The sequence below is a fragment of the Calypte anna genome, chromosome 4 (genome assembly GCF_003957555.1).
Source record: "Calypte anna isolate BGI_N300 chromosome 4, bCalAnn1_v1.p, whole genome shotgun sequence".
NCBI classification, from domain to species: Eukaryota; Metazoa; Chordata; class Aves; order Apodiformes; family Trochilidae; genus Calypte; species Calypte anna.
The window spans coordinates 11,611,792-11,634,903 of NC_044247.1; the positions used below are offsets into that span (position 1 = coordinate 11,611,792).

A 23,112-nucleotide genomic window follows, 5' to 3' on the forward strand; every position below is an offset into this window, starting at 1 on the left:
TTCTCTTCTCCCAGTCTGCTTGTTCCCTGACAGGAAGGATCCAGCATGGCTGATGTTGGGGTTTTAGGATATTATTCTTGCTGCTTGCTCTGTGTGTGTCACACAGAGAAATCTGTGCTCCTCCTGACTCTAATGAGGGGAAGTCAGTAACCTGAGATTTTGTGTTCCTCTGCCTGATTGTTTCCCTCTTACCAGCCTGGGTGTGTTGGGATTTTGGGTGGCTGGTTACCTGCACTCAGGGCGTGGGATGCTCAGCAAGGGGCTGGGTGCTGCAGGGCTCTGATACCCAGAATGTGGGTGCCCCAAAACCCAATGAACCTTTCAAACAGCTCCATGGCTGTGTCTGGGCTGTCTTCCCAGTGGGTTTGCATGTGTTTGCCATCGTGTCCTTGAGTTAGAAACAAACTGATATTGAGGGATATTGAGGGGCTGGTTTAGGTTGGATATTAGGAAGAAATTCTTTGCAGAGAGGGTGATCAGGGATTGGAATGGGCTGCCCAGGGAGGGGGTGGATTCTCCAGCCCTGGAGGTTTTTAGGAAGAGACTGAATGTGGCACTGAGTGCAATGGGCTGGGAACCACGGGGGGAGAGGATCAATGGTTGGATTTGATGATCCCAGAGGTCCTTTCCAACCCAAACGATTCTGTGGATTCTACAGGGAAGGGGCTTCAATCAGGAGCTCCAATGCTTAATTTCCCATTAAAAAAATAACTAGCTTTGTGATTTCAGATCCCTAATGCCAAACAAAACTGGCAGATTTGGGGGTCAGGACAGTGTTTGGTTTGTGAGTAGTCAGAAAAGCAGGATGTGGCCCTTGCTCCTTCAACCCAAGCCCAGGAGCTCTTCCTGCTGCCGGCAGCTTCCTCCTCACCCCTGGTTTTCTGAAGGGCTGTTATGGTTGGTTATGCATTTGCTTATTTCAAGATTGAATTTATGTATTTTGGGGGGCTGGAGTAGTGTTTCCAAGCAATGGCTCCAGTCTTGGAGCTGGTAGTGGTGGCTCTTGCTGCCTACCTGGAGGTGCAGGTGAGTCCTGCCCCAGTTGCCTCCTGCTCCAACACTTCTAAAGACTGAAAAATAGTCTCAAACAGTAAATATGGGAATAAACATTCCCACAAGTCATCTGCTGTTAATTTACAGTTGGATCAATTCGTCTTAATCCAAAAACAGCAGAGCAGTTTCCAGTCTCTGAAGAACGTTGAATATTATACTTCATATCATAAGCACAAAGCTTGCAGGGGATGTCTTTCCTCCAACTGTTTTATTTCACCCAAAGCATTTAGTGCTTTGCCAGATTCTGTCTCTGAGGGTCATTGCAAATCTGTTCTCCTTCTGCTTTTCATAGAATGCTGAAAAGTGAGCTCTGCTTGTGCAACCCCATAACTATTCTTGCCATTTTAGCTTGGAGGCTTCTCTCTCTCTCTCTCTCTCTTTTTTTTTTTTTTTTTTTAATTCATGCACACATTTAGCTTGCTCTCCCAGGCTTATCTTCCCCTAAACAAAACAAAACAAAATAAAGTAATTGTATGAGGACCCTGAGCAGTGCTGCCTCAGCAGATTGTTACCTGAAATAATGTGAATTATAACTATTTTATGCACAGTATAAATACAACTTTTTTTTTTACCCTTGTAACCATCCAAGGGGTGAAATCCCAACGAGGTGCAGACACATACAGGGTGAAATTCTGCTGTTTCTTGCTGCTGAGCTGGTGGGGACTGAGGCTGCTTGGGTGTGTGAGGCTGCAGGGAGAGCTCAGGCTGCAGGAGGCATCCTGGGGGTTATATCAGAGCAGGGCAGATGGGTGGTGCCTGATTTATGTCTTCATTTACCTTTTTTTCTGGCCTTATGTGGAGGAAAGACCTTGGTAGGAAACCAATGTTGTGCAGCTGGCCAGGAGCAGGGCTGAGCTCAGTGTCTTGTGCAGGGTTTGATTCCTTGCAGCTGCTCAGGGTTAGCTGATTATCTCCTTAAAAGAGGAGTTTTGATTTTTGCAGGATGACTTAGGAGGCTGATGGAAACCAAGAGAGCAGAAAGCCAAATATTTAGGCAGCCCTGCACAACACTTCCCAGAGCTGACACCCCAGCTGCAGCTCTCCCCAAATTCTCTGTTTGCTTTCTGGAGTGATCCTGGGGGAGGAGTTGCTGGAACAGCTTGAGGTGAGCATCACCTTGCACTGGCACAGCTCACACTCACCTCGGAGGGGATTTTGCTTTGTGGACTCATTCCTGTTGAATTTAATTTAATTCTTGAATTTAATTCTTGTTGAATTAAGTCTTGCTCTGAGTCCCTGCTGACTTGGTCCCTGTTGTACAGTAGGATGCTGCAGAGCATCTCCATCCTTGAAGGCAAGAGCTTGTCAGGGAGCAGGGACAACCCTTGGGTGCAGAAAACTCCCCTCTCTTAGCTGGCTGAAGGTCTCCTCTCAGTGTTCCTTACCCCATGGATGTGCTCCAGGGCTGGGGAGGCTTCCATGGAGCCCTCCCCAGGGTGCGGGTGCTCATCACCCCCGGGGTGAGTGGGGTGAGGGCTGAGCACGTGGCAGCCCAGCTCGTGGGCTGGGGTTTGACAAACATCCAGGGTGACCCCAAGTCTGGTCCTGCTTGATCTTTCCCTTCCCCTGAGCCTTGGTAAGCAGTAAGAGGCACATGCAAGTGATTATTACCGTGGCCTGGGGTGGCTGTTCCTTGTTGTTTGTGCAACCCTCAACATGTGCTTTATCTTCCAAGAAGGAGGGGGACGTGTTTGGCACTTGGTCCACCAGGGACTTTGCCAGCCCTGGGGTTGTCACCACTGCAGCTGCAGCCTCAGCTCCTCCCTGCACCCTGGGGCTGACACTGGGCTGCCTGGCAGAGAGAATCACTTAGTTTATCCTCCTCATAAATGCTTTTTTTTATTATTATTTGTGTGGCCTCCAGGTTCAAGATTAAGCCAGTTCTGTGCCTGCACTACACAGATCTGCTCGTTGCTGCTTTTCTTCTCCACTACCAGTGATGCCTGACAGCTGCTGGGGGGGGGTTTGTCCCCAGCACACTCCCCTGACCCCTCCCCTGTCCCTGCCATCCATCAGCAAGCCTGGGTGGATCCATGTCGGATGCCAAAACTGAGGATAGAGTTAGGAAAATCGGTTAAAATCTTAGAAAAACTTCCCATATCCCAGAGGAAATCTTGTTTTCTTTGCAAAATGTTCAGTAGAAAGTTGGATCCAGCTCCCACGTTCTGTCCAGCTGGCAACCCCCTCCCAGAGTCATCCAAAAATTGTTTTGAAACCACAATATTGACAACACTGACCATGAAACACACCAAGTGGGCTGGAAAATAATGCAAACATTGCAGGAAAATGAGTGCAGGGCCTGGAGACCTGGGGTGAAACATAAGGAAAATGGGAACTGCAAATGTTGGGGGATTGGGATGGTGAGAAATGGTACCAGGTGCATCCCAGCCAGGGCCCTGATCTCCATTTGTAGAGAAGCAAGGGCCATGGAGCACTCCCCATGGGTCCTGAGGTCTGGGGCCCTCTTGGATCTCCTGGGGATCCTTTGCAGAACTTTCTATGCACTTCTTAGATCGGGAGAGTGTGTTTTGGTCTTTATCTGAATAATCCTTTGAAGTGCTGAGCCATGATGTGGTTTCCTGCAGCCTCCTAACAGGTGCAAGAGAACTAAAAAACAGGTTTAGGGGTTGTTGGTTTGGTTTTTTTTAATTCCCAAAACAATGACTGTTTTGGGGAAAAATCCTGCAAGCTTTATGCTTTATTTGGGAGGAAGATTGACTCTAGGTTTGTAAAAACTTAACAAGGATGCAGGTTTGAGCAGGGCTCTGGTAGCAGCCTGGATAACATAGGTCCTGCTGCAGCAGGGAGCTGCAAATGGAGCAGAAATGTGATAGTCTGCAAAAGGCCTTTAGTGGAAAATACACCCAAACTTGAATTATTTCCTTCTCTTTGTCTGGGGCTTGTGGCTGGAAGGTTTTTGGAGTTTCCCAAATGGCTTTGTTAACCTATGGGAAGAGCATCCCAGAGTGATGGGCAGCTGGGGCAGATCCACCCAATGTGGCCAAAACTCAGTCCTAGACTCATAGAATGCTTTGGGTTGGAAGGGACCTCTCAAGGTCCCCCACTCCAAGCCCTGCAGTATCAGGGACACTCTCACCCAGCTCAGGGTGCTCAGAGCATCCTCAAACCTCACCTTGAACATCTCCAGGTCTGAGCCCTCAGCCCCCTCCCTGGGCATCCTGTGCTGTTTTTCCTAAAGTAAAGAACTTTTTCCTAGAAGTGCATGAGCTGAAGCAAATAGTCTTGGTGGTTATGAATTCCATCCCAAGTTCTGTGCCTCTGGGACACGGGTAAGCAGCTGACAGCCCATCAAAAGGCAAATAAGGGCTTAGCAGAGGTTAAGGCATGGAGGACTCCAACATATTTGTGTGACCTCCCTTACCAGGGACCATCCATCACACCCACATTTCTTTGCAGTTAGACCCAAAGCCCATCTGTGCTGCCCTCCAGCTCCTCTCTCCAGAGCTCTATCTGCTGGGAAATCCAAGGGGCCCTGGCAAGCCCCAGAATTTGGGAAAAAACATCCGAGCAGCTTCACAGCATTCGAGGGAGCCAGGTGTTGGGGAACCAACAGCATGGGGCTGTAAGGGACAAAGAGCATCTCCCCACCCAAGATCTCCTCTTCCTGTCTGTTGGGCCACAAAAGCCATGCTTGAAGCACAAAGCAACACCTGGTGCTCCAGGGATTGTTTTTTTCAGGTTGTCAGAAGGGAGAAATAACAGTTCCAACAGCTGGGCAAACTGTCCCAGCAGCATGCAGGTCACTACACAGCCCTGGAATTAAAATCTATGTGCAAAACGGGCTTCAAAATGTGCTGAGGTTGTGCCTGTGGTTAGAAATAATCAAAAGGAGCAGAGCTGGACTCTGAAAATACAGAAAAAAGCTGCTGGTGGCAGGAAGGTGATGAGGAAAGCACCAGCCTGAACCACAGACCCATAGAATCATAGAATAATTTGGGTGCAGAAGCCTTTGGTTTATCCACCTGGGAGCTTTGTCTCGAGTGGCCTTGGCCATGGCTTGTTCACTCTGCCAGCTGGAGCCACCAGAAATGCTCCACAAATGTCCACAAATAAATAAATCCTCTTCCTAAGGTACTCAGAGCAAGGTACTAAGGTACTCTGAGCAGCTTTCAGCGCCACGTAGTGGCAAGACAGCAAACAAATACTGTCTGTAGTCCTTTGCATAAATAACAAAAATTAGTCAAGTAGATGGCTGGAATGGTTTTTTTTTATGCTGATCACTGTGATTTTTATTTTTTTTTTTTAATGGTTATTGCTCTCATTGTGTTCAGCAAACAGAAACAACGAGTTATCCACCTGGAGCTGGACACAACACAGGTGGTGCAAGTGGCAGCATAACTCCATCCTCATGGAGGGTTGGAGGTTCTGGATGGGCACACAAGGACTGATGAACATACAGTTTGATTTGCTTCATTTGGTGGTCTCCAAGCATGGAAAGATAATCAAGATGAGAGCAGCTGGGCCAGTGTTTAGAGAATGCAAGCAGAGAGAGAAGCAGGGAGGCAGCTGGGAAGTGATGCAAAATGCACATGGAAGGCATCCTGGCCCCTGGGCTGAGCCTGCCTGATGCCAGAAATTTTGTGGGTGCTCTAGTTGGGAGCTGCCTCTCACCAGAGAGCTGCTGAGGAGCACCCATGGGCCCAGCACTCATAGGGTGGTACTTGGTTTTCCCACCACATGCCAAAGTGGTCCTTAGAGGATATTAGGACTGGGAAAAATATTTTCATCAGAAATGGAAGCAGGCTCTGCTTTCCCAGTGTTGGAATATATTTAGGAACAGATAATTTCAATAATTTCTGCCCTCTAGTTCCTTGGTAAAATACATCATTGTGTTTACTACTGGATTCATAATCTGCTCTTGGGAGAGATGGAGTATTTAGCAGCAGAGCTCAGTTTTAATGTTGGAGACTCAATTCAACTTAGAAGAATTCCCTTATGTTAAATGAGGCTGTGATGTTTATTGTCTCCAGAGAAATTTGCTCGAGTAATTTCATTAGTAAAAGATTTTAGGGATTGCCAAGCTCATGAAAATTAAAAAACAAAAACCAAACCAGAATGAAAATATGCTGTTGTCACGGCTTGACAGAGTTTGTGTCCATTTTCACATTCATATTTTCATACCTGAAAGCCACTTTTCAAAAGTGGAGACTGAGTTTCTCAGGGTTGCTCAGCCAGCACATCCAGCTGCCAAAAAATGTTGGCATCAGGTATACCAGGCCCAGTACCCTGAAACAATTTGGGTGGTGGCCAGGCACCTACCTGCTCTCGAGCATCTCGAGCATCTCCCTATTTAGATAGGATTTTGTACTGGGTGGGTAGGTTGGTTGAGCAGTAAGTCCTTGGTTCCTGGCAGACTCTTGGAGAAGGAGAAACCTCCTGACTCCCAACACTAGGTCCTTGAAGTGTCCCTGGAAGATGTTGGAACCTTTTCTGTGGTGGCTCTTTGTTATGGGTGCAGGGTGTTGCAAGGTGTTTCAAGGTTTTTAGGGTGCTGCAGGGTGTTGCAGGGCCAGAACCCTGCTCCCCTCAGCAATATGATGGTTCTGCATGAGACATCCATCATTGATGGCAGCAGCATCACTGGGTTTGGGGGCTGGGGGACGAGGTGGCCCCTTCCTGGAGTAGGGGACTGTGACTTGCACTGTGCCACTTCTGGCTGATCATAGCCAGCAAAGCAGGAGCTGGATAAGGAGCATCAAATGGGGGTGATAAACTTTCCATTTTCCTCGTTCAATGCAGAGTTAATTAAAAATGTGAAGGGCTGTTCCTTCATCCTCCTTGCCATAAGAAGGTTTCGCAGACTCTAAATAATTCACCCTATTTTGTGGTGAATTAAAAATGGAAACAGCTTGCCGAGGATCTTGAGAAGAGGAATGGTTTGCTTCATGTGTTACATCTCCTCTTTCAGACGTGGGCTTTGGACTATTGGTGTGTGCTCCTCCAATGAGCCAGGCCAGGCAGCCCTGGGACGTCCAGGCAGGTCCCGGGAGCTGGGACCCATTGCCCGTGCTGGTGCCGGTTCGTGTGCCGGGGTGTCCCGGGTTCTGGGGCCCAATGCCGGCCGAGCAGCACCACCTAGAGGCCCCTTCTCGGGGCGCAGGGAGCAGCCACCCGGGAGGGCTCCGAGCGGGCTGGCTGAGCTCAGCATCTCCCGGTCCAGCTCTGCCCTTGGGCTGCTCCGGGAAGGGAGCTCCGTGGCTGTAGGAGCAGCAGCATGTGCTGGATCTGCGGCTTCCACATGTCCAGGGAGAGCATGGCTGCTCCTGGAGTGCAAGGAAAGAGATTACTTTCTCCTATATGTTTGATATCCACAGATCTGAAAATTTCCAAAGCTCCAGATTTTCATATTCTATATCCACCCTCAGGTTAAAAACCAAGCAGACACATATTTGTGTCTGAATGTACCATCTCAGGCATTTTGAAGCATCCCTCTTTTTTTTCCCAGATTTCTTCTTGGTGACCTGAGTCACACCTTGCTTGGTGTGAGTCACCCTGGTCCCCTGCTCCTCAGGGTGCTGGGAAATCCAGGAGCTGGGAAGCAGGTTGAAGAGCATTAGCACAGCTCCCTCAGTGGAGATACTGCTTTCAGTGAGGAGCAGGAGAGTCACAGCTGAGCTCAGGAAGAGCAGGAGTCAGGCACCACTCTGAACTCCAGCAAAGGTGAAGCCTTTGCTTTCCAGGGCACTTCTGCAGACAGCAGTGCCCTACAGTGAGGCTCAGAGATGCTGACAAATAGTGAGGGGAATTTATGGGGGTTTTAATGGGGTTTTCTTTGTTGGACTACTTAGAAAGTACTTTGCTGGGGACCAGGGCTGAGATCCTCTGAGGAGGGCCTTGCTCATCAGTTTGTCATGAGGCTCGTTGTTGCTCATGTTCCATAAAGCCACTCTGAAGGGAGGGAGAACAGATGAGAATTGTTGGACTCTGGGGAGGAGTGGGACGTTGCAGTTTTCACAGGTGGCCTGAATGAAAAAGAAAAGAAAAAAGTAAAAATACCTTGTGGTGTTACGCTGTTGCCTTGATGTTGCAAACCCTAAAAGTGTGCACTACCTGAATGGCTAACAGAGGGGAAGGGCTGTGGAAAGCAAACTGCATGCCAAGTCCCTCTGCTCCGGGCTTGCTGGTGATTGGTAATATGATCAAACACCAATTGTATTTGAATAAGTGGAAAAGCAGCTCCAGGGCAGGTACAGATGACAGAGGCTGCTGGCCCTGCCTCACATGTATCCAGGAACAGCTCTGCTGCAATGAGACTCCGTGCACGTGAAGTAAAGACTCAGAGTTGTTTTGCTGCTAATGTTCCCAAGGGAAAGGTTGTAGTTTAGCCACAGCAGTGAAAGGAACACCCTAATCCTTAACTGAGCTTACTGATAAACACAGTTATGTCATACTTACCGCTTTTTAATGCATCCAATTAATTTTCTCTTCCTGAGAAGAGCTGGCCAGAAAAACAGACCTTTTTTCCTTTGCACGACACAGTCATCATGTCACCATATGGGATTTTGTTAAAGGCAAAATTCCTTCTAACCTCAGCACAAACAGTGACAAGCAAAGGAAAGAGCAGCAAGAGGAACCTCTTTCTTGCAGGGAGATTCAATGAAATATGAGTATTATTTATTTAGAAAATTATTGCAATATCCTTGGCGGGCGCCAGTGAAACAGAAGCATCTGTCATCTGGCCTGGGGCTACCACAGAGCTAATGCTCACATTTCCATGTCCTGTATGCCATGTACTCAGACATGTGCCATTCACTGCAGCCTTTCCTTGAAGCTTTTTGTATTTTCTAACATGCTTAATTACTAATTTAATTATTGTATTTATTTTTTACCATGAGAGGATGATAGAAAGGAGACCTTTCATGCAGCACCAAGTAGGTAACTACTGTAGGGCTATTCTACTGCTGAGGAAGTCACTTTAGTTGTGGATGAGGAAGGAGAAGGGTCAGCAATCTTTTGGTGTCCTGGTGAAAGACCTGGCAGAGAGAAAGGGGAGTTCTCTCATTTTCGCATGGAGAACAGAAGTGTGCACCTGTATGGTAAGGGATGTCATAGGGCAGAGACGTGAGATAATGGAAAGTAATGACAGTGGAAAGCAGAGAATCTTGCCCAGACTTCTGCATCTTGAGGTCCTCCAGAGCGCCTTGTTCTTCATCAGCTTCTCAAAACACACAAGTCCCTACATGCAAACCAATTACAGAAGCAGCAATGATCTCTTTGCCTGCATGCTGGAAAGATCAGAGGTGATGAGAAGTATTCATGTGGAAGGAGGAGTTCTCCTTATGAAGGGAAAGGTTGAGAAAAAACAGCAGCTGGATGCAGGATGCTCTTCACCTTTTGTACCTCCCTGTGACTGCATCCTGTCCAGCCAGGGCCTGTGGATAAAAGTCCTCCACTGTCTGCTAAAGAGCTTCTCCAAGGTTCCCTATCTGTCCCTGTCACTATGGAGGGGACTCCAGTAGCCAACTTGTAGTATTTTGTCCTTTCTTTATTAGTTTATGAAGAAAATAAGAAAAAATGAAGTCTAAATGCTGAAATCCTGAGAGCTTCAGCAGTTTTCCCAGCTTGTGTCCCTGATGAGGTTTCAGAGGAGATGTGGGCAGGGCTTCCCCATGTCCAAGGAGAGCATCACTGGTTCTTGCGTGCAGGGAAAGTGGTGACTTCTCTTTTGATATCTCTGGATATGAAAATCTCCAAAGCTTCAGATTTTCATTTTCCATATCCTTCCTGTGGTTAAAAAACCAGACAGACATTTTTATGTTTTAAAAATGTAGAAATGAACCATCCTTGTAGCTATTTGTCTGCAGTTCTGCAGTGGCTGCTGCTAAGTGACACGTGCTGTGTTTGCCTTTTTCCAGGAGCAAAGTGAGTGTCTGTGCTCTGAATAAAGTCAAGAGTTTCACTGGAGAGCCCTGGGACAGGAGTGAGCACACGCTGGTGATTCAGTCTGCAGCATCTCCTGGTGACTTGCTCCTCCCTGTGCCTGGCAGGGAAGAAGGGAAGAGAGAGAAACCTGGCTGCACCTTCTTGATGGAGAAATTATGAACTGTGCTACCCAGTAAGTAGAACAGACTCCTCTGAGCATTGATTATTTACCTGAAATCCAAACAGAGGTTCTGGTGGGATTCAAATATCTTTTTAGTGAGGACTGGAACCAAACAGCTCCCCTCAGTGTAGCTGACCTTGGAGATTTTTATTAGCTAGTTAGATGCCACATGCAAAGGGCAGAATAGAAACCATGGTCTAAGTTTAAATTTAGTTGCTCTATTAATTGAGCTAAGGAAGTCTGGCTTACATCCTACGCAGCTGCCAACCTGTATGGCTCCAAGAATATTACAAGGCATTTTCCCAGGGAATGTCAGTAACATCACTGACCTACTGATGGCTGGCTTAGCATCTGACAGGACTGGGAAAAGACTGGTAACCTTACAAAATTTTACAAATTTTGTGTTGGAATTGGCCTACCATGCTGGATCTCAGCAATGCTTTCCAGGATGAACAGGGATCATTTTTCGTGTCAGTTGAAATGAAAATAAAATAGAGATTCTGGGACTGGGAAGAAGGGAAAGCAATTTTCACGTCATTGATGTTATGAAGCTGATCAGAAATCCTTCACTTTTAGGACTGCTCCAGCAAAGAAATGACAGGTTTTTAAATCCTCCCACACAATGCAGTCATATGGAAGTATCACTGATTATTGTGATATTGGATTATTTACTCCCAATCACTGTCTTTCTTAGCTCTGGTTTAAAGTACACGTATATGTGTGGGTTTGTATCTATCAATCTATCTGTCTAAACCAAATCTTTCTGTTTAGCTTGAGAGTCCTATGGCTCACCTGGAGTCAGCCTGTGCCACAGCACTGAGCCCAGTGTTGAGTAGCAACAGCAAAGCTACAGCTCAGATGAAGGAACTTTTTCTCTTCCTTTGGGAGTGGGTGCTTCCACCACAAAATCAAATGTTTAAGGAAGGGGAGAGATGCAGTTCTGAGCTCTCTAGAAGCCAATACCTGTATTTCTGATATTTTTTCTTGAAGCATGGAGACAGTTTAAATTCTTTCTTCTCTATATGGTGATGCACAGAGACACTGCCCCCCAAAACCTGCTCTTTACCTGGTCAGTCAAACGGAGCATTTTCCTATTTTATCTTCATTCTGAGTTTGCCTGCAGAGCACAGACATACCTGACTTGTAGATCTCACCTGGTAATACTGTTTGTTTAAACTCTGGTGACTACTCAAATTCACCAGTGTCTACTTCAGAGGGCCACTTTTGAAGGCAGCAGCTGCTCTTTCCTTCTTATCTTCTAGGTTTTGCACCTGCAAATATGCAGAGCTCCCAACTTTATCTCACATTTTTATAGTGATCCTCAGTGGCAGCCCCCTGGAGAGGGGCTGTCATTCCAGAGCTGGTAGGCATAAAATCTGACAGTTCCCACAGCACAAAACCCAACAGTTCCCATTGCATAACCCAACAGCCTTTTTATAACTAGACACTACTCAAGCCATAAAAACCTCTCTGTACTCCATAAAAGATGTCTCTAGGCCTGTCCAGTAAAACACTGATTTTTAGTTTACTTGCATGTGCAGAGTTGAGATCTACATTTGCTGTTTGTCCCTCAGTCCCCTGCTATTCAGAGGGCTGGATCTCTCTCTCCCTGCTGCACCCTGAGCACTGCAGCCCTGGCCACATCCTAGATAGTGACTGGAGGTGAGTGCCAGCCTCCAGAGCTGCTCTGCTGATGGTTGTATTGCCTGGTTCTATTAATTCTGTCCACCATCTCGCTTCCAGTGGTGCTTTTGAACACAGCAAGAGAACATTGTTTTTTTCCATGGTTCCTGCTGGGAGCTGGTGCTGTCTGGCTGTCCCTGCTTGTGCCTGCAGGGCACTGGCTGCCACAGGACAAACCCACTGCAGGGGCAAGCTGGCAGAGATGAAATGAGGGTGATGGCAGGTAGAGTTCATGCCTGTGTCTCAGCCCTAATTTTTTTTCTAGAATAGCTGCAGATAACCAGAGAAGAACCAGACAGGGAAGAAAAACACCTACTGAACACAGATTAAGTGTAGAAGACCCCAAGTAACCCCAGGTGAATGGTTTAGTTCCTCTACATTTGGATATAAAGATAGAAACATCTTTAGTTTTTAATGGTTTTCATGAGCACTTAAAGCATCCCAGTTGTTCTGCCTGTGCTGAAGACTCTTTTTGTTGGAAAATTTCACAGAGGAAACTCAGGAGTGGAAAGTCATTCATGGTCTCAGCTAAACAATACTGTGAAATTTTCTGTAATAATCTAGTGTGAAATCAGTTAGATGTGAATTTATTTTTTTTTTTGCACGCATGATCAAGTTACAGTTAGGGAACAGATTTTCATCTGGTGTCAAACTTAGAGGTAAACGCTGAATACACTGATGCTATGAAATAAAAGAAGCCCTATGAGCCCCTGCAGCTGAACACAGGTGCCAGGCAGTGCAGAACCCTTCTTGCTGAGGGATGCAGCAGCAGTTCCTTTGCAGCATTCTGCTAGAGTAGCTCATCACTGGGATTTCAATGAACTCTGAGAGTTTTCAAATTCCAAGTACTTTCTCTACACATTGCCCATCATGTTAAACCAGTGCTGTGTGGCTGCTGCTCTGAGGACAGGGCCTTTTCCATGCTGCCTGATGCAGCATTGAACTAACTGCTTTTTTTCTATATTCTGTAGAAGAGAAACATCACCCCTACTGCTCTCCATCTTCACAAAAACCTGTTGTGTTTTCCAAAGCTCACTATAACCCAAACAGCAGCAGGAAGGAGTTGTGTTTTCTGTGCTATTTTTTGGAAAAGTACAAAGCAAATCCACAACAGTAACTGTATAGTCAGCACTGTTTGTCTGGGCAGAGGTATAAATTATCATGCACTGGTTTAATTACATGTAACACATAAGCCTGATTACACTTGCCCCTAGAGCAAAAGGAGACTTCTCTTTCCTTCAGTATCTGGAGTCTCACCTTTATTTGGTGTGAGCTGACTTACACCAGCTGCAGGAATAAAGCCTTTCCCACTCTATTAATGTAGGTGCTCAGGTATTTCACTGTGGAAGGGCAGCCACTTCCTTCAGTAGCTCTGTGTTTTCTTTGCAGAATGGCAGCAATAATAACGGGAGGTGGACTGTGAGACTTCCATACTCCATTAGTTAATAGGAGTAACTTATCTTACCCTGGGATGGGCAATAACAGCAACAGGATCACAACAGGGCATTTGCCTTTATAATGCTGATGTAAATGGTTTCTTTGCAAACCCAAAGCACTAACATGACTCTGGTTCTGTTTCCAAAGAAGCTGCTGGCCCACTATGGAATGTAGTTTACTCTTTATTTTAAAAGTTAGGCTTTTAGTCTGGAGTATCATGAAGAGTTAACCAATCCATTCACCTTTTGTGAAACGTGTGTAGAGTTTCCAAAACAGATAAATAGAGACTATTATCTCTATTAATAATAAATAGAGATTATTGTTGGAGCCAAGAACATCAAGAAACTGAAAGAGGAAGGTTTTGGTAGGAAGACATAACATCTTTAGTTAGATCAGCTGACATCACTGGAAAAAAATGGATGATGTTTCAGTGCAGAAGTCCGTGTTATTCAGCAAAAGAGTTTGAGAGCCCCTACAGTTGTCTTGGTTTGCTCAGGCTCTAATAGATAGTGTAATAAAAGATGTTATCACTCCCTACCAATGCCAGCATTCTTGTACAGGAATCTTCCACACTGTGAATCCAGTCACAAACACTCTACATCCTTCCCCCACCCATGGCAAACTTTGGATTGAAATAAAGCCCTGTCTCACAGCTGTTCTTCCTGCTACACCAGCTCCTCTGGGGCTAAGCTTGAACCACATAAAAACATTCACTTTAAACTGATTAAGGGCTTCAAAGCTGATGCTGCACAGTGCTGCTTGTTCCTTGCTGGGAAATCTCATTTCAGAAGCTAGACTTTTGGGGTCACTTGGCACTTCTGCAAGATCAGGGCTTGTAACCTCAGCCTGTCACTGGCCCCAGTAACCATGGTCCCTAAAACATACCCACAAGCAAGTGGTTTTGAATATTATATTTTCAGTTTTCACCTTTCCAGCCCTGTACATGTTTGGGAGAATTTTTTTCTCCATCTGCCACTAGATGGTATTGCTTCAGCATGCACTTCCTGGATGCTCTGGGCCCTGGCTGAGATGCAGACCCCAAAAAGCAGGGGCCCTGGTGCTTTTATGTTGCAGAGCAGCCCAGCAGCACAGCCTCTGCTCTTTCTGAATTTCTAAATGTGCTCATTACACCAAATGGACCCAGATGAACTGCCTTCAGCAGTTACACAACAGGTGACATTTCCACCTTGCTTTTCATTTGTTGCTGGCAGGCTGCAAGGCAATTCACAGGGTGCAGCTGAAGGGGCTGCAGCAGGAATGAAGCTGAGGAGCAAAAGAAAATGCTCCAAGCAACTCAAGGTGCATGAGTTACCAGAATAAAGGCTTTCTCACTGCATTTCTTGGGCAAAGAGGAGTCCCTTCTCTGGCAGGCACTCCTCTCCATAAAGCTCACTGCTGGAAGCTGGGATGGTGTCCCAGGAAGGGAAAGGCTCTGTACAGGCTTTATTTTTTTATATATTGTTCAAGCATTTCCTGGCAATTGTTGTTGAGGTCAACATCTTAGAACAGCAAATCTTTTCTGTCAGTTAAACTGGCACCCTCTGCTTGCAGCACAAGTTCTGCTTAAGGACAAATTTTATATTTGCTCTATAATCCAGAAGGTAAGATGGGTCTTTGGTCTGACTAAAATTTCAGAATACTTGATATCTAAAACCTGAAGCAAGTGGCCAAGACTTTCTATGCTCCAGCTGCTTTAAAACACTGACACAGATAAAAAGTGGTTTGTTTTTTTCTCACAATGCAGAATTTTTCTAATAGTTCTGTATTTCCCTTATGTGCTCAGTTACACATGCAGGAAATCACTCGGCAAATCTTTTATTAGTTTGGCAGATGAAAGCATTTGTGTCACGAGTCATGAAGTTTTTTAATACTAAAAATTCAACCCTTGGGTTGCTAAGCCTTTTGTGATTTGTTACTTTCTAATGATTCATATGCATCTTTATGGGAAGTTTATATGATGTGAGGCTTACTCTGCTTGTATGTTACCTTGGTTTTTTGTTTTGTTATTAAACTGTCTTATGTCATTGCTTTTCCTACTGGAGAAACAATCAGGAAAGTAAAACTGAAGTGGAAGGAACACCATGTATCTAGTGATTACATGTTCACTGCACCTACATTCATATTTTTCAGTCATCTGATTTATATCTTAACTGTACACTGAGTAATCCATAAGCAAACAAAACTTTCTCACACATTTGGGTTGGATTTTGTGAGTGGAAAGCTGGAGTTTGATTTGATTTTATCAAGAACTACACTGAAGTTTTAAGCTCATGTTACAAAGCAAGTGCTTGTAACAAAAATCCCCTTCTTTCTCTGGAGAAAACATATGCTGAGGAAAACATAATAAAAGATCTTACTAGTCACAATCGGGGGAGAAAAAATTGGTGTTGCAGACAGTGCTACTCCTTGCCTTGTACCTTTACAGACACACTGTAGTGGTGCAGTGCAGTGTTCATTGCCTCTAGCCCAGACCAAGAAAGTTAAGCAAGCTCTGAGAGGGAAGCTCAGAAGCAGGAATTACCAAGAATAAAGTGCTTATTTCCTCATCTTGCTGCTTGCCAGGAAAAACCCCCTCTCTTGTATTTCTCTTCCAGGATGCCACGCCGGCCCATGAGCAAAAGAAGATGCCAACATGCACTGTGTGACACTGCAGCCTGGAGCAGGACAGAGGCCACTGTGATGGGCTGCAAGGACACTGGGTGTCTGCAAGCTGCAGGAAAACACGAGGAAAGAGTCATGTGTGGAGTTAGTGACTCAGACAAGTAAGATATGGCACGGCTCAGTGGTAAGATAGCAAGGTGTATTTACCATAAAACAGGGCATATATGTTATTGCTATGGTGTACGAGATGCAGTTAAATGGCAACACTCAGTTAAATGGTTTCTGAGTGATTGTTTAGGAGCTGCAATGTGCTGCCTTCCTGCCTTCCTGCCAGAGCTGTTCATTGAGTATAGACAATTAATTGCCCTGCAAACGAGGCTAATGGCATAGCACAGAGATTGTAGCACTTTGGTCTTCTGTTGAAAAGCTGGGTTCAAGTCCATCCCTTGGCCAGTGTTTCAGCAGAGTAGCATCCCCAGGAATGTGAATTACTGGCTTGAACTTAGCATGGTCTGGGAAACGCTTAGCCAGTCCTCAGGAGAGTAAAACTTGCCTGAGTACTTTGTTTCTTGTCTGCAGCACCTATTAGTTATAACCTATTGGTTATGCTGGGGAACATTTCTCTCAGATTTTGACCAGAAGTTTCATCTTTGGCTGGAGAAGGACTTTTGAATAACATTAGAGGCAGGAGAGAAGGAAACCTGAATGAGAATAAACCTCACTCCTAAGAGAACAACGCAGAGAAATTGCAGTTTCCCTTTGTAGCACACCTTAGCCCTTGCCAGTGTTTCTTCATTTGTGGCAGTCTGTACCGGTGAGTCCATCAAAACATCTTAAAAAAAACATCTCCTTTGAGGGAACCCAGACCACTGTCATGTGCTGGAAAGCTTGGCCTTCATCCACTCCATTCAAAGGGTCGGCGGGCACAAACGCAGTGTCACCACACCGCGACACTTCCCCTCCTCAAGGAAAGCACTCCCTCCCTCCTCCATCTCCCTCAAGGAAAGATCTCACAGGGACTGTGCTGCCAGGTCGGGTTTCAGCTCCCTGGGTGTTGCTTCCCGGGTTCCCCAGGAGCCGCCACTCACACCCAGGCCGCAGCAGCCCCGCGGTTGCTATGGAGACGGCGGCGCGCTGTCTGAGCATGCGCGGGCCCGTCCGCCGGGCTTCCGGCAGCCCAGAAGGTTCGGAGCGGCGGGAGCTGAGCTGGGAACATGGAGCGCTACGATCCGGCGGCCTTGGGCGCCCTTCCCGTGTCCGATCTCAGGCAGTGAGTACCGCGGAGGGGAAGGGCTTGGCGATGGCAGGGACAGTCCCACCTCCCCGCCCCGGCCGGGTGCCAGGGCCTGGCGGCGGCCCGCAGCCTGCCAGAGGGAAGGGGTGTCTGCCTGGTAGGCCGCGGCGGCGCGGATCGGTACCGGTACCGCCTGCCCGGCGAAGGGATGGGGGGGCGGCCCACGGCGAGGGGGCTCCGGGGGCAGCGGCAGCTCCAGCCCGCAGGAGCCGGAGGGGATGGAGAAGGCCGCGGGTTTTCCTGGGCCGGGAGGCGGGAGAGGGGAGGCCGGGACCGGGCTGCAGCGGAGAGCTCCGGGTTAGGGCGGTGATGAGACAGGAGGTCTGGGTTTGCTGCGCAGGGAAGTGATGAAAGTAAGGAAAGGGGTTGTCAACATTGGGGTTTTTAGCAGAGGTAACAAGCTGGAGGCCCTCTGTTCTGTCCGTAGGTGTTAATTAGGAACAGCTCCTAATTCCTATCGGGAGAGCTTGAGTGCTTTGCACCCTGACAGACCTTGAGACAAACTGTAGTAAAGGAAAAGGTGACGAATCTCAGTGGTGTTTGGTTGGGGGTTTTTTTTTTGAGCTACTTGATTGCTACCTGAACGTTTGGCAGAACATGATCACCAAAAAGTCCTCTTGGCTTTAGTGTAAAAGATGTAGATGTGGCTGCTCATCACTGTCTTTTGATGACTGTCAGATAATTTATTTTTTTTCCTCGTTTCCACTTATATTTCAAGCAGCATACGATGGCACAAACCTGAATTGCAAAATTTTTTGAGACAGCTTATACAAAAATTGCTGTGGAGGTGCCTGGGAGTTTTAAGAATGATTTCTCTCTGAGTTGAATTGTTTTTATGCAAATTTGTATTTCAAAGCTTTAAGGACACAGGCCATTGGGTCTGGTAGTCTTTGAAAGTCAAAAGGGTATTGCTTGGCTTACATGTTTACATCAGCATAAAATAATGTAGGCAGCCAAGCAGGGTGAGTGAAAACTGCTGGGAGCACACACAGAAACAAGCTGCATGTGGTGTTTTGTAGATACAAAACCTGTTGCAGCAGATCATGTTCAGGACACCTTACCAAGTACATAATCCTTTGTTGTGATTCTCTTCTTCAAGGTCGTTAGGGTTTGTGAAGGCAAAAAAAAGCTACTGATATTTTGGTTTGTTGGTTTCATGTTCTGGTTATTGCTGCAGTTATTGTAACTTTTTCAGTAAAAACCTACAAACTATCTTAAATAGAGAAACAATGCCTAGTTAAGAGGAACTTCATTTGCAGTAGTAGGCTGGTGAAGTCACTCAGTGTACTTCCCTCAGTCTCCTGGCCTGTAGGATTTGTCATTTTCCTATCTTTGTAGTTACTTTTTTCTTTTTAAAAAGGGGGAACATGGCAAGTTTTAGTGCAGAATACTGTCATATGTCAAATGTGTCTAATATTAGATATATAATAATTATGTAATAATACACTGATTGACATATTAATGCAAACCTCCTAAGTAAATGCTTGCAAAGCAAAGGGAAAAAAATCTAAAAACTGTTTTAATCTTGTTTGTGAGCTTTGACTGGCAGAATCACTACATGGTTTTGAACACTGTGATTTTTGTATTGCAGCCAACAAATCCACACTCCAAGTCTCTCACTTCCAAACTATATGCATACTCAATTCTTGAAAAGTAATTGGCTTCTGTTTAGGGTGAGTTCTTGTCCAGTTTCAGGCATATATTTTGTGTGTTTCGTCTCTGTGTAACTTTTCTTATTTATTTCAGAAATGAGGGTTCATTAACATCAACTTTAAGAACACTTCTGTTCTTCACAGCTCTAATGATCACATTACCGGTGGGGCTGTATTTTTCATCCAAGGCTTATTTATTTGAAGGTAATTCTGTTTCTGCCAATTAGCATTACTATTACAAAAAAAAAAAGAGGAAAAGCACAATCCTCTTAATAGCATCTCTGTTCTCCTTCCTGTTTTTAAATATTTGGTTCCTTATTCAGGCTGCAAACCTTGGAATGTCAGATTAGAACAGAAAACAACATAAAAACTCAATGCAATCTTCCCTGCATCGTGGTCTGCTATCTCATACTGGCTACACTGTTATGCAGGGGGTTATCTACTACACAGCTGCATCATTTCTCTTCCCTAAAGGATATCTAATGACACCCTGCAGCACACTTTTATCAGGGATGTGTTTCCTGCATATGTTGCAAGTAATTCTGTATTCAGGAAAGGTTGATATTACTGGGTTTAGTTTTTACTTCTTAAAACATTCCTGCATTCGTAGGTATAAACCAGTTCAGTCATATACCCAGTTTCAGGTATGGAATGTGTGTGTCTGTGGAGCTTTCTTTTCATTAAAAAATAAATTAAAAAAGAGAATTTAGGTTCTTGTTTTGAGCAGTTCTGTCAAACTGCTAGCAACCAATCATGCTCTGGCCTTGATTCTGCAAGGCTTTAATAACTTCCTCATACTGCAGGAGAAAAGCAAGTCCTTCAGAAGCAGGAAGGAGAGAGGGAAAAAGCAGCTGCTTTTAGAAGCAGCTTGTGAATAAATAACTTGAGTTATTACAAGATGATACTGCTTTGGTCTATACTGCTGTATGTAGTTTGAAGGCTGAAGCTGCAAGCTTGTTAAGTAACTTTCAAGATCCTTTTTAGCATGTTTTTTTGTTGTGTTTTTTGTTTTTCTTCTTTAAAGCTTGAGGTATAGCAAGTTAAGTCGTAACTTTGCTGTTTCAGTTAATGGAAAGATTGGTCAGTGCTGATGGGATTGAGTTTGTGATGGAGAATGTTATCTTTGTTGTGCTGTGATGTGTGGGGGTTTTTTGATGCTTGCTTTTGGGGGGCTGTCTTGGGGGGGTGTTTAGGTTTTTTGTTTGTTTTGTGTTGGGTATTTTTAAATTTTATTTTAATGAATGATGAGAAATTACATTTGGGTATTTGGTCTTCTGATACTTGAAAGTTTATTTCATGGGAGAGGCATTCATGTATCTTAACCTGTAAGGAATTAGTTGTTTTACAGTCTAAATACAGAAGGTAGAATTCTTCTAAATTGAATTGTTATTCTACTCTTCTATCCTGTTGTAGTGGCAAATAAATTGTGTAATAGTTCCTCTTACCCCCCCCTCCATTTTCCTGCCCTTACCCACTGAGGTAAAAAGGATGTTGAGGTTCCTTTGGTGCTGGAAGATAGTAACAGAAAATTGAATGATGCAGAACTCTTACACTGTTGACTTCAAACCCAGAGTATTCTATCTTAAATATTGAGTAATTGGGATATTACTTTATTCCAGAAATAGTTTTCAAGGCCTAATTATCACAGTGAATTCTTTTTGAGCTCTGTCTTTTCATACAGGAGTAAATGTAACTTTGGTCTTTAGGAAGAAGTTTGATTTGCCATGTCAGTGTTCCCAGTTAACTAACACTCTTTCCTTTCTTTATTTTCTCAGGTACCTTAGGAATGTCTGAGAGAGACAGCTACTTTTATGCTGCCATAGTTGCTGTAGTTACTGTCCATGTGGTGCTGGCTCTCTTTGTGTATGTAGCATGGAATGAAGGTTCTCGGCAGTGGCGGGAAGGCAAACAGGATTAATAGGAAGATCATCATCACCTGATGCCTACAGACTCTACATCAAATTTTTGCAAGCTGAAGGAAAAACATTCCTTAAAATGTGTACAAAGATAAGGCTCATGCCTCAACTCTGGTTAGTAAAAGACTTGTGCTCGTCTTGAATGTAATACCAATGGTTTCTGTAATGCTGAGGGCAGGTGTTCTGTAGCCAGTCTCTGACAGGTTGAGCTGAGGTGGTCTTTACCAGGAATCAGAATAATTGTATTTTTTTTAAAAAATCCTGTAGCTGTTTTTGCCATTCCTAATATTTCTCTGGCTTGCACTGAAAATCACATTGGCACGAAGCAAGCATTACATCTTCAAGTAATTAAGTTGCTAGTTAAAAAAAAATTCTACATTACTCATTACTGAACTGCAATGGAAAAGGTGGGATTGGACTTTGCAGTGAGCAGTTTCCTAATTTATGTGTGCCATGGTTTAACCCCAGCCAGCAGCTAAACACCACACAGCTGCTTCTTCACTCCTCCCTAGTAGGATGAGGGAGAGAGCTGAAAAGGTAAAAGGGAGAAAACTTGTGGGTTGAGATAAAAGACAGTTCAACAGGTAATGCAAAAGCTGTACAAGCAAAGAATTCATCCACTGGTGCCTGATGCCAGGCAGGTGTTCAGCCAGCTCCAGGAAGGCAGGGCTGCATCACATGGAATGGTGACTTGGGAAGAGAACACAATCACTTTGAACATCATCCCCCTTCCTTCTTCTTCCCCCAGCTTTATCTGCTGAGCATCATGTCACATGGGCTGGGATGTCCCTTGGGTCACTTGGGCTCAGCTGTCCCTGCTCTGTCCCCTCCCACCTTCTTGTGCTCCCCTGGCCCACTGGCTGGGGGTGTGTGAGGAGCAGGAAAGGCCTGGGCTCTGGGTCAGCACTGCTCAGCAGTGACAGAACCAGCCCCGTGTTACCAACACTGTCCTCAGCACAAATCCAAACCCTAGCCTGTACCAGATATATTGAAGAAAATAAACTGTCCCAGCCAAAACCAGTGCAATGGGACAGGCATAAATAAAAAATTTCTGAGTTTAGAAGTAACTGCAAAACCAGAACTGGTTAGAAACTCAGGTGATGTCTTTCTAATGTGAAATACAAAGGGGGTTTTGTTTTCAAATGTTTTTTTTAATTATTATTACAGTATAAAATTCAGTCTTTAATTTCTTTTTGGGAGGATTGTTTTATATTACATTACTTACCTTTCCACTCTTCCACAGTTAGCCTTGATGAATCCAGGGAAATGACATAGCATATTTTTGTATGTCTGTACATTTATGTATTTTGATAGTTGCTAACATATATTGTTGGATTTTCTGTGGTAAAGTAAAACCAGTAACAGCTCTAAGGCACTAATGGCCAGTAGAGGAAGGAGCAAGAGAAAGAAAATCTATGGCCATCTGCAAAGATTGTGTTTGATGAAGCAGAACACAAGAGTGATCATGTGGAAAATTCTCTCCATAACTAATAATTTGTACACTGTGAAATATGCTCATTGTTTACTTTTTTCTTCTGTTGTGTAGAAACTTTCTGTAGTGCAAGCACAATGGGAGCTGTAGGATGACTTGATTTTCATTTCTCTGTTAGCAAGCTTTTTAGTCTGTAAATAAAACATATTTCCTAAGGTTCCAGCAATGCATACATAGAACATTCCAGACACTGATGATTGCTGTTTTGCTGTTGTGCTTGAGGTTGTTCTGTTAATTTGAGTTTTCCAATTTCTTGTATTTGTTGAACCTTTTTTGGAACTGTTTTGCTGAATATAGGGTTTGGAATGATTTTGGTCCTGCATTTGTCCATGGTAAAACTTACCCATAAACAAGACAAAATCAGTTAATCTGTGCCCAGTGGCTTGAGATGTATGTTCCCTGGTCTCATTGCACTCCTTTTAGCCCTGGTCCTAGGTGTGTGCAAGAGTACAAGTCATGTCATGCTAATAAAAATTAATTTTTGCTTTTTGTTTCTGCAACATTGGCTTTCTCAGCCAGAAGCTCATTGTCAGGTTGCTGCCAGTAGACTGGAGAATGGGCTCATAGGACTTCAAATACAAATTTAGTTTGTATGTTGGCATATTGGCTTCCTGTTCTCTGGTGTATGAACTGTACATTGTAAAACAAATCCTACCTTTTAATAAAGAACTAGCCCGCAGCATCCAGTAAACAAGCATTTGTGGTGAACATTTTTTACATAACCTCTTTAACCCTTCTCATGTTTGTTTGCTTTGGCTTTTTTAACTCCATATAGTGGAGAATAACTGAGAACATAGCTGTTGTCTTTTCCCAGCTCAGTCTTGTGCTACTTTAATGTTTCATATAGCAGAATCCCTAGATACAAAGTTAATTTCCTAGGAATAACAGGGAAATAGTAGCTTATTATAATTATTTAGTTC

At 44.8% G+C, this 23,112-nt stretch overlaps 1 protein-coding gene across 2 annotated transcripts; it reads left to right on the forward strand.

Annotated features, from left to right (window-relative positions):
* Positions 1–16,945: 16,945 nt before the first annotated feature.
* Positions 16,946–22,883, forward strand: VMA21 (vacuolar ATPase assembly factor VMA21). Of its 2 annotated transcripts, XM_030449297.1 has the most exons (4): positions 16,946–17,108; positions 18,152–18,196; positions 18,879–18,988; positions 20,560–22,883. In XM_030449297.1, exons 1-4 carry the CDS (start codon positions 17,053–17,055, stop codon positions 20,700–20,702), a joined length of 354 nt encoding a protein of 117 aa, XP_030305157.1. In that variant the 5' UTR covers positions 16,946–17,052; the 3' UTR covers positions 20,703–22,883. The 2 variants fall into 2 exon arrangements, with proteins under 2 accessions (XP_030305157.1, XP_030305158.1); XM_030449298.1 differs by lacking the exon at positions 18,152–18,196 and having other exon boundaries at positions 16,947–17,108.
* Positions 22,884–23,112: the final 229 nt, after the last annotated feature.

Excerpts from the sequence above, each read along its gene's own strand:
- VMA21 (XM_030449297.1), top strand. The coding sequence starts at position 17,053 with ATGGAGCGCTACGATCCGGCGGCCTTGGGCGCCCTTCCCGTGTCCGAT. Across the intron at positions 17,109-18,151 it reads CCCGTGTCCGATCTCAGGCA|ATACAAAACCTGTTGCAGCA; the intron begins GTGAGTACCGCG and ends GGTGTTTTGTAG. Across the intron at positions 18,197-18,878 it reads TGTTCAGGACACCTTACCAA|AAATGAGGGTTCATTAACAT; the intron begins GTACATAATCCT and ends TATTTATTTCAG.